The sequence below is a fragment of the Genypterus blacodes genome, unplaced genomic scaffold (genome assembly GCF_046128005.1).
Source record: "Genypterus blacodes isolate CSIRO-AG114 ecotype Tasmania unplaced genomic scaffold, CSIRO-AGI_Gbla_v1 ptg000301l_1, whole genome shotgun sequence".
NCBI lineage: Eukaryota > Metazoa > Chordata > Actinopteri > Ophidiiformes > Ophidiidae > Genypterus > Genypterus blacodes.
In genome coordinates, this window is record NW_027467092.1 from 285,385 (window position 1) to 296,402 (window position 11,018).

The following is an 11,018-nucleotide window of genomic DNA, read 5'->3' on the forward strand; positions in this document are numbered from 1 at the left end:
CTCGTGAACACATATTCATTAAGTTAGTCTCCTCTTAACCTGCTTGCTTAGGGCTGGGGTCTCTGTCCACAGAGGGGTCGTGCCTGCTGCTCTAAGATGAGAAGCTTCCTCCCAGTTTGTCACTTGGAGACTGTATGGATGATGTAATGTTCTTTTCTCCTCCATGCCTCCTAACTAACACCTGTAACTGTGAACATCTAACTGTAGTTCTAGCGTCCCATCAATGCTCTATTTTAAGGTCTTATGACATCTGAGCAGGCCTGGAGAGCATTCTGGCACCGCGCTCCTTTTCTCTGTAATAAAGCTTCTGCACCAGTCAGAGATGCAAATACACACTAAAAGCCACCTACTGGGTGTAAAAGGCCAAAACAAATCAATGTATCCAGCAGACAGATGTTTTGAAGAGTCTTCCTCTCAGTGGCCTGCTGTCCACTGAGATCGATCAGTAATATATCAATAATATGAATGAAACACTATCAGATCAATATATGATCTATATCCTGGTTGTGACTGATCTGTATGTTGTAGAATGTTGTACCATGTTTACATGTATGTGCCGTGTGGCTCTTTATTCTGCAGCAGATGGTGGATTTGAGCTGCAGTTTATTGTTCAGGCTGCAGCTTTACACTCTAATGCACACGCAGGCTGACCTATGACCTCGTAGCTCTGATGTCACTTCTTCTGCAGAATGTTTTATATTTTCATGCATGAATGCAAATATGATTTTATCTGTAAAGTAATGCAAAGTTTTTAATGCAATATAATAATGATTATGAGTATTAATAACTCACTTCACAGTACAGACAATGACATGACGCTCCCTCTGGTAACGACCTTCATCTCCATCATCATCATTATCGTGAAATGTGTCACGTGTGTGAATTTGCCTTCCATGCGTGTCTCCACGTGTCCACAGGGAGGCGCTGTGACGGAGCTCTGTGCGGACAGGCTGCGGGAGTCTGCAGACAGACAGACCGAAGATCCATCAGATCAACCATCGTCCTTTTCATCATCATCATCATCATCACCATCATCCTCCTCCTCCTCATCTTCACCATCATCATCATGTGGTGATCCAGTGGATTCTTCCTCCTTGTGTGCGCGCGTGTTTAGCCCAGATCTGATCGAGGATCAGGGCGGCGCTACGCTCGTGGTCCCGCGGCGAAGGACTGGGAATCATCTTCCTCCTCCTCTTCCTCCTCATCTTCCAAAAATATGGGAATTACGGACGTTTGCTGGAATGATGTCACCGCGGGAAGAGTTTGTTCGGCACCGAGCAGCGAGAGGAGGTATGAATCAGTGTGTGTGTGTGTGTGTGTGTGTGCATGTCTTCTGAAATGATCCTGAGCTGTGTGTGTGTGTGTGTGTGTGCGCGCGTGTGTATGTGAGTGTATGTGTGTTTGAGTTTCTCTCTTACTTGTTTTTGTCATTATGTTTTTTGTCTTTATGGAGCTCATAACGTTTTCCTAACCTGTGTGTGTGTGTGTGTGTGTGTGTGTGGGGGGGGGGGGGGTCTGAGATGGGCACCCACAGTGGAACTCCAGCGTTAATCCCAGTGTCTGCTAAAACCATGACCTTTGGTCCACAGAGATTAGTGTCACACAGTAATGGAGTTACTGTTAACTCTTCCTCACATCACACACACACACACACACACACACACACACACTGGTGTCATCCTCACACTGAACATCACCAGAACAATCTAGGAAGCTTCACTGCTGTGGATTTCTCAAAACATCAATCAAGAATAATCAATTAAAGCGTGTGTGACTGAGTGAATGAATTGGAGTTCACATGTTTGCTGTTTTTATTTATTGTTGTGAATTGTTTGTGTGTAATTGGGTGCGGGGTTAAGGTGAGGGTCATATAGTGCATTTGTTTGGTTTCACTGAAAGAACATCAGTGTTTGTGTATGGTGTTGTCATGGTTTCAGTGTACATGTGTAGCACTTCACACGCGTGTGTGTGAGGCGCTTTAAGCAGCCGATAGCTCCTCAGAGGATCTGCTGCCTATAAATACTGACACATATGGAACACTGACGTACACCCACACCTGAGAGAGAGAAGACACGCCCACTTCACACTGTGATTGGCAGCTTGTGATGTGAAAGTTATGACTTTTCTTTCTCAATCTCTTTGTGTTTTGTTCTATGAAGAGAAGTGAAAGTGTAACTGTGCCGTGATTCTGCTAAACGCTGGGAAAATTTCCTCCATTTTCACGATGAATCAAGTTGACGTTACTTGTGTGTTTACATGCACCTCACTCTCACCTGCTCATCAGGAGCCGTTAGGGGGTTCAGTGTCTTGCTCAACAACACTTCAGCAGGCTTTCTAGGAGGAACCTGGAATCAAACCAGGAACCTTACATTTTCAATTCAATCGCAACAGAGTTTATCTGAGGCCACATTGAAAGAAACCCAACCTTGCCCCATGAGCAGCACACAAGGACAAACTCCCTTTAACGTCTTTATGTCCTTAAGGCTGTTTAGAGTTTAATGAACTGAACTGTTCTGGCTTCATTCACAGGTACAGTTGGGAATCATCACATAGCAGTGAAGCTTTATTGAGTGTCCCAATAATATTAGCTAAAGGAAGTAGATGGAGGAAGGAGGAAGTAGAAGGGGGCGTGGCTCAGGGTGGTAGAGCGGTCTGGGGCTCAGGGCGGTGGAGCAGTTTGGAAGATTCCTGGCTCCTGCTAGACTGTCACCGCCCATCAGCAGCATGTAGCTGCGTCTTTAGCTCAGAGAGGCCAAACACATCAGATGCTTCATCACAAAAATATCTAATCAGTGACATGATGTCATCGTTCTCAAACTCAATCTCTCCTTGTCTAAGTGGCTCTGAGTGAAGTTAGAGGCCATTTTTTTATCACACATCTGAAGCGTGTACTCCTCCATCAATATCTCATGGAGATAGAATTCATCATAAGTGCTAAAAAGCTTTTAAAGCAGGTAAGATGGCAGCAGGGACACTTCAGATGAACTCACAGAAAGAGTCTCAGCTTAATTCATTTCAATGTTTCTGCAAGGTTCCACACACTCAGCATCCACTTCTTTAGGTACACAGGATCCTCAGAACAAGAAGAAACACCTTTCAGTACAATAACAGAGAGTCACACACACATACTGCACACACTCACACTGCACTCACTTCACACACCACACACATACTGCGCACACATATACACACACACTGCACTCCCACACTGCACTCACCTGTTTACATACAACAAACATACAAACTACTGTGTTTATGTCCCGTGTTTCATTATTTTTCATATTAATTCTTCAGATTCTTTGTCTTCTCTGGTTGCAGGTTCCCCACCTGTGAAACTGACTTGGGTCATGTGACTTCCCAGATCGAGCGTGTGACTGTGGCCCCTGGCAGCCTGTAACAGGAAAGGCCAGTTATGGAACAAACCAGAGAATAATCATAATATCTCTACCATGGACGACATCATCAGCTGTCTGCTGGTCCTGGTAGCCTCAGTGATGATGGCACACGCATGTCCTAAGTACTGTGCTTGTCAGAATCTGTCCGAGTCCTTGGGGACCCTCTGTCCCTCCAAAGGCCTCCTGTTTGTGCCTCCCGACATCGACCGCAGCACGGTGGAGCTCCGGCTTGGAGGGAACTACATCCTCCGCATCACCCAGCAGGACTTTGCCAACATGACCGACCTGGTGGATCTGACCCTCTCCAGGAACACCATCGGCTACATCCAGCCCTTCTCCTTTGGGGACCTGGAGACTCTGCGCTCTTTGCACCTGGACAACAACCGCTTGATAGAATTGGGACCCGATGACCTGCGAGGCCTTGTCAACCTGCAGCACCTCATCATCAACAACAACCAGCTAGGATTCATCCATGACAAGGCCCTCGAGGACCTGGCTCCTGCCTTGGAAGATCTCGACCTTTCATACAACAACCTGATGTCCGTGCCCTGGGACTCTGTCCGCCAGATGACCAACCTTCACCAGCTCAGCTTGGATCACAACCTGCTGGACTCCATTCCAGAGGGGACCTTCAGTGACCTGGAGAAGCTGGCAAGGCTGGACCTCACTTCTAACCGGCTGCAGAAGCTGCCCCCGGACTCCATCTTTTCCCGTGCCCAGGACTCAGTGATGCTGACCACACCCTACGCCCCCCAGCTGTCCCTGAGCCTGGGCGGGAATCCCCTCCACTGCAACTGTGAAATGCTGTGGCTTCGGAGGCTTGAACGAGACAACGACCTGGAGACCTGCGCTTCCCCTCCTGCCCTTAAGGGGCGCTATTTCTGGTTCATTAAGGAGGAGGAGTTTGTGTGTCAGCCCCCCCTCATCACTCAACACACCCACAGGATGCTGGTCTTGGAGGGCCAGACAGCCGGCCTCAGGTGTGAGGCCACCGGAGATCCTTCCCCGACTATCCACTGGATCTCCCCTGATGACCAACTGCTTGGAAATTCCTCCCGAACCGCAGTATACAGCAACGGAACGCTGAGCATCATGATCACCACTTCCAAGGACTACGGCACCTTCACCTGCATCGCTGCGAACGTGGCAGGCGAGTCGGTGGCCCCTGTGGAGGTTTCCATCGTCCAACTCCCCCACCTCAGCAACGGCACCGGACAGCCTGTACGACCAAAGTCCCGCCTCTCCGACATCACAGGAACCACGAGGATCAGCAAGAGCCAACCAGAGAGGGACGTGTCCGTCTCCGAGGTGACAGCAGTGTCAGCGCTGGTTGAATGGTCAGTGAGCAAATCAGCACCCAAGGTGAAGATGTATCAGCTGCAGTATAACTGCTCCGACGACGAGGTTCTGATCTACAGGTAAAGATACACCTGTGTGTTTGCTCATTAGCCGGGGCGGCCTGATAGTTTGAGTCTTGCAGGGGTATCTCACTGTCAACCACACACACACAGATCAGGTCGTTCAGCTAGTCCGTGCTCAGGTTGCATGTGTTGACGTGTTTACTGTAACGATATGTGAGTGTTGTTGTTTCTCTCTTTTCTCAGGATGATTCCGGCCTCCAATAAAACCTTCTTGCTGACTAATCTGGTGTCTGGGACTCGTTACGATCTGTGTGTTCTGGCCGCCTGGGACGACTCGGCCACCACCCTCACCGCCACCAACATCGTGGGCTGCTCCGATTTTTTCACACATGATGACTTCCGTCAGTGCCGGTCTGTAGCCGGCCTGGGGGGCACCGTGATCCTGGTGGTGGGGGGGGTGATTGTGGCCACGCTGCTCGTTTTTATGGTCATCCTCATGCTGCGATACAAGGCTGCAGACTCCGACATCCCCGAGGGAAAGCTGACCGGCTTCGCTGACACACACTCGCAGACAAATGTGAGTCGGCTTGGCCAGAATGGAATCATCCTGCAACAGCGGCAGCCGTGCTTGGAGCCGCAGAGCTCGGAGCTGAATGTAAAGTCCAGAGTTGCAATACAGGATGAAGTGGTGGAGTTCAAATGTGGCTCTGTGCAGAGCAGCCTCACCTCCTCCTCTTCCTCCTCTGGATCTTTGGTCAGATACTCGTACAGCCCAAACAGTACACTCGCCAACATTTGGAGATCCGCCCCGTCCAAGCCCCGCCCAAACTTGGACCACTTGCTGGGGGCCCTTGCCTCCCTGGAGCTGCGGGGGGAGCAGGGCCGAGATGTGGCCTCCGCCAGTAACGCCGCAGTTGCCACAGCAAAACCCGGCACAGATAGGGAGCCCCTGCTAGGCCGGACGCTAGACTCCCGCCTTAGCCGGCTCCTCATGCTGCCTCTTGACCCCGGACCGAGAAGGAGCCAGTCCTTTGACATGGGGGACGTATCTGGGGCCTGTGCTGCTCAGCTGTGCACCTACCCGCGTAGACTCAGCAGTATCTGGACCAAGAGGAGTCTGTCTGTAAATGGCATGCTCCTCCAGTGTGAAGGAGGGGGGGGCACGGGGGGAAGCAAGGGGACAATAGACAGCACGGACTGGGCCATGGAGAGCACCGTGTAGGGACAGACTGAGGGTCTGAAGGTCACTGTGGACGAAGCAGCCATGTTACAGTGAGACTCTGTGTCCGTGTTATAACACTTCAGGTCACGTACGTCTGAACTCTGTGTGTTCCTCTATCAGTGTGTAGATGGTCTCTTCAGGTCTTTAGGTCTCTAATGGACCCTTATGGATCCATGTTGTTGTTTCTTCTACAACACAAAGATAGAAGTTCTGCCCTCAACAATAAAAGCTCAGAGGTCAACATATTAGTCTGTAACTTAGCTTCTCTTTTCATGTAGAGGAGCTTTAGAGGCTCTAACACGTGTTCATGGATCCATAAGCGGACAGCGGACCCCCCCCCCCCCCCCCCCTTGGAAAGGTAGATCGCTTACACTTGGTCTTTTTAAAAGTAGATCCCAAGCTGAAAAAGTGTGGGCACCCCTGATCTAGACACTGACAGAGGAACACCAGTTACTGAATGTGGATGTAATTTTCTCAACAATCATTACATTGTTGGCCTCACTTTTATCTTCCTGTGCTGGAATAAAGCGACCAACCAGTGATCCAGGAAACACTGAAGCTGTGAACATGTGAGACTGAAATGAGTGAGTGAAATATTTCATATTTAAGTGGTCAAATTCAAATGACCAACTGTTCTCTACCCTGACGAGCACAGCAGGACCATCAGCTCCACACGGGACTGATCCGGCTCCCAGCTGAAGCTCCTCTGGTGCTGAAGTGTACATACATGTGAAGATGTCAATATAATTACTTTCTATACAGATGATATATTGATATTATTTGATTAAATCAAAGGCTCTAATGTCTGTGTGATACTTCTGCTCTTCATCTTTAGAGTTCTTCACTTCAGGAGGAAAATAAAATCATATTGGTTTTATTATCAGTTGAGAAGAGTTTTTCTTTAAAGCTTCACTTCCTGGCCTTAATGGCCCCGGCTGTCCCGTCCTAACGCCGCCCGTCCCGTCCCGTCCCGCCCCTTCCCTTGTCATAACGTCTCGCACTGCACTGACGTAAAACTGGCTCCTAATAACTACAACATTTCATAATGCAGCTCATACTTTCATTTTCATTTTCATAAACAACATAGAATAGAAATGGCGTCATTACGAACGGCAGAAAGTGATGTGTTATGTTGGCAAAGTGAGGCGATGTCATATATTTGGTTCCTGTCCTAATTGATTGTTTTTTATTTGAGGAATCAGCTGATTTCTGTTTTTGCAACCATTCCGCGAATTCAGCAGTAAATAGCGTCCTCAGCGTACGCGCATGCGCAGTCACTGCGCCCTTGCAGCAGGCGGAGGAGCAGGAAGGAGCTGATGGTCGCCGCCGGATCTCTGTCCGAGCTTCTGCTTCCGCCGCGATGAAGGTTTAGGCTTCGGCAGACCTGCGTCATGACCTCGACCTCCAGCTCGGCGCCTCAGAGCTCCGAGCTGCAGCTGCTTTTCTACCGGGCCGTGCGGGACCTGAAGCCGGTTTGGATGTTGGAGGACATGCGGACGATGGAGACGTTTTACCGGGAAGAGGACGCCAGCCAGAGGACGTACTCCCCCTCCGAGGCACTGCTGTACGCCATCGTTCACGACCACCAGGCCTACGCTCGGTACCTGCTCACACATTACACCGACAAAGCGCTCCAGAAGCCCGGCGAGCGCTTCTGCTGCTGCCCGTCTTCCGCCCCGCACCTCAGCATGGCGGTGCGCTACGACAGACAACAGATCCTCGGTCTGATCCTGCAGGTACGGAGGCCCTGATGGGTCACACACACTGAAGCTTTATAGAAGGAAAAGGAAATGTGTGTCATTGAATTGAAACTCTATTATATATATATTAGACAGGACAACGGACCGACCAGCAGTTTATAATTAGCACAACATGCAGCCATTGATGAAATAAAAATGAATAACTAATTTTCGAGGGGACCCGTCACCGAGTCAAATACGTCATCAGAGGAAACTCTGATTGACTCGCTCTCTCCATGTTTGCTCAGAGGGGCGTAACCAGTCGTCAGACTCATGCTGGCACCATCCCATCATTGTTACTGGATCACAACATCCCAGCAGATCAGTGAGGGGACCAGGTGAAACCTTCTGAAAGGGGCGTGTCTGCAAGATCACAAGGCTTAAAAGTTCTGAGTGCAGCCCGAAAAAACATTGAGGGCTTCTAAACGGCATACATAAAGAGGTTTAAGCTCCAATTATGCTTAAGTAGGACAATGTGCTCATAACTGTTATTAGCTCTCAGATATGTGACTCAGCTGTTCCTCTCACAGCAGAACAAACCGTCCTCCTGTTGTGAATTTGTTGTGAATTAGTTTTATTTTCATTTCATTTAGACGTCTAAATGGTGTAATGGGATGGAAAACAACAACATGCAGGTCGGTTGGCTCAGAAGCTCTGATGAGTATCTTCTGGGTGGATTTAATAACGCTGAATCATATCTGTAGTAATTGTCTGTTCGACTCCTGGCTCCTCCTAGAGAGCCTGACAAAGTGTCATTGACTGCTCTGGATCGGTTCCATTCAGTACCTGCGGGACTAAGGTGCTATCAGTGTGATTGCATCATCCACAGCCACTTATGTCATCTCAGCTCTTCCTCCAGTCACCAGCTTTTCAGGTTCTGGAAAAGGTTTGAGCCGCCTCCATGTCTGTGAGAAAAGAGTCGTCGGTAAACACAGAGCAGAGGAAAGATTCAACATGGAGAAGTAAACACAGAGCAGAGGTTGCATCAGAGTTCACACTGCAGAAACACTGCAGCCAAATGTTCTTGACCACCAGCAGAGGAATGTTGTGGATGGTAGAATGTGTGAGCTGAGACTTTACTTTCTGTGTCTTACCTTCCAGGAGGCCCGTCGGGTCCCCAGCACGCCTTCCTACACAAAGAGGGTGGGCTGTTTCCACATGGAGGACAGTAAAACACCGTTGCACCTGGCGTGTGAGCTGTCTCGCCCCGAGGCCGTCATCATGCTGCTGGGCAGCGGAGCGTCACCTCACGCCGAGGATCACGACGGCTGCACTCCGCTGGATCTCCTCCTGCAGAAACTTGGGGAGTCTGAAGGGCTGAACGTCAGAGAGGAGAGGCGGTGTCTGGATCACCTGCTCATCTTCATGCGGAAGCTTGGCTTCAAACGGAAGGTGGCCCTTGGCAGAGAGCCGGAGCGCTGGATCCGGGTGCTTGGTGAGGAGACGTTCAGGTACCTGGTGGGGAAAACGCCGGCGCCGCTGCTTCTCTCAGCCATGCAGACTATCGTGAAGCATCTAAGCCCCGCCACCTTCCCAGACAGTCTGCACGAACTGCCCATACCCCCATCCCTCAAACCCCTGGGACCCCTGGGACTCGGCGTAGGGAGGCGGAGCCTGCAGTCCTGATGCATGTTAGCATCTTTAACCCTTGTGTGGTTCTATCAGCATTAAGTCCTGTTCAGACTGTCCCTCACTCTGTCTCCTCCTCCCTCAGTGTTACTGCTTTGTTTCCCTCCTTGTCTTCTCTGTCCGCTTGATGTCTCCTGTTGTCTCTTCTGGTGTTTCTGCCAAGTCAGATGATTTTACCTCCTCAAGTTTTCTGCTTGTGTGTGACTCTTTCATGCACTGTGAGGCCCCTCAGATGAAATGTATTATTATTATTATTATTGTTATTATTATGCCCTCTGAGATGTTTGACATCTCTAAACGTTTGATAGATTTCAATCAAACCTGGTTTCCATGACATGTACTTGTACTTGTCAGCCTGGTGGAAGCAGCGTAATATTGATTTTTAATTATAATTAAAATTGTAACCATAAGTCTTACAATAAACTTCCTAAATAACTTTGGATCAATTTTAGATATTGATTGTTTATACCAAGTTTTATCTCAGATTTTTGGACATTTTTCTTACAAATTTTCTTTAATTGGCGGTCAAAGTAGAGTGGGCGGGGCTCTCATGAATGAATTAGTCGACATGTGACCCTCACTACACTACAATGACTGAATCAGTCCTGATGGTGGCGCTGTAATAACAGTCAGTTAGAGGGCTGCTTAGCCTTTCTGAGTGCCTTCCCCTCATTCCTGTGGTTATTATGAACCATATGTGGTTATTAATGTCTATTTTATTATTTGTACACTACAAAATAACTACATCTTGAATGGGAAACATCATTAAGTAACACAAATACAAGCAAATATTTTAACATTATAAACAAATGTATTTAAATGCATTTCTTTACTGCAGTTTGTCGTGTATCTAAATTAAAAAGAAAGAATCTCATGAATTAACTCTCCTATATGTCAACCCTGATAGATTCTATAAAGTGTGTCTGATTTGATCCCACACACACACACACACACACACACACACACACACACACACACACACACACACACACATTACTCCATGTCATGAATAGTAACAAGTACAAATATGAGTTTGGTTCAAACTAGAATGAATCTTGATTGTCTGATCTGACCAAACATGGAATCATCTCCTCGTCCCAATGATCAGATGTTGTTATGCTGGTCTGTGGACTCTGGGACATGTGGGGAATTGTTCCATCACCTTAGCAGCCGTCACACCATCACTCAACAAGCTGAGATGTGTGTGTGTGCTGGCTGGTTTAGCTGTGTGGTGCTCAGCAGGTCATGTGTGCTGCTTCAGCTGCTGGATTTACTTACTAACCCCCAACAGCAGAGGTCAGCAGACACACTGGAGGCTCAGTAAACCAGCTGTCATAAACATGCTCACAGCTGTGCAGCCATGGTCTGCATCCTCTGGCTGATCTTCATGCTGACACCTGAGATGAGAACGATTCAGTATGAGGAAGGTCCCTTGTTCTTTGTTCAGGACCTATATTTGTTTTATTTCGCTTTATTATTTCATAAATAAAATGTCACACCCTCACAATTAAACAGCAGGACTGGTTAAATGTTTGGTTCTGAGGTTTTTGACTTATTCAGGAGGTTTTCCTGTAATGCTAAAGGTTTTTGAGAGTTAATCTTGTCTTTTAGATGATCATAATCCGTGGAGTTGAGCGAACCTGTAGACTTTATGTGTGGTAATATGATGAGG

The 11,018-nt window shown here is 48.2% G+C and overlaps 2 protein-coding genes across 2 annotated transcripts; both read left to right on the plus strand.

Annotated features, from left to right (window-relative positions):
* Positions 1-3,449: 3,449 nt before the first annotated feature.
* Positions 3,450-6,282, plus strand: lrfn2b (leucine rich repeat and fibronectin type III domain containing 2b). Its single transcript, XM_076137289.1, has 2 exons — positions 3,450-4,813; positions 5,000-6,282. Exons 1-2 carry the CDS (start codon positions 3,450-3,452, stop codon positions 5,976-5,978), a joined length of 2,343 nt encoding a protein of 780 aa, XP_075993404.1. The 3' UTR covers positions 5,979-6,282.
* Positions 6,283-7,228: 946 nt separating this feature from the next.
* On the plus strand, positions 7,229-9,786 carry LOC142988208 (ankyrin repeat domain-containing protein 9). Its single transcript, XM_076137292.1, has 2 exons — positions 7,229-7,714; positions 8,819-9,786. The coding sequence occupies exons 1-2, from the start codon at positions 7,370-7,372 to the stop codon at positions 9,341-9,343; spliced, it is 870 nt and encodes a 289-aa protein (XP_075993407.1). The 5' UTR covers positions 7,229-7,369; the 3' UTR covers positions 9,344-9,786.
* The last annotated feature ends 1,232 nt before the right edge of the window (positions 9,787-11,018 follow it).

Bases quoted from the DNA above. Each gene is read 5' to 3' on its own strand.
- lrfn2b (XM_076137289.1), top strand. From the start codon at position 3,450: ATGGACGACATCATCAGCTGTCTGCTGGTCCTGGTAGCCTCAGTGATG. The intron at 4,814-4,999 runs GTAAAGATACAC...CTCTTTTCTCAG, and splicing joins GACGAGGTTCTGATCTACAG to GATGATTCCGGCCTCCAATA.
- LOC142988208 (XM_076137292.1), top strand. From the start codon at position 7,370: ATGACCTCGACCTCCAGCTCGGCGCCTCAGAGCTCCGAGCTGCAGCTG. The intron at 7,715-8,818 runs GTACGGAGGCCC...CTTACCTTCCAG, and splicing joins TCCTCGGTCTGATCCTGCAG to GAGGCCCGTCGGGTCCCCAG.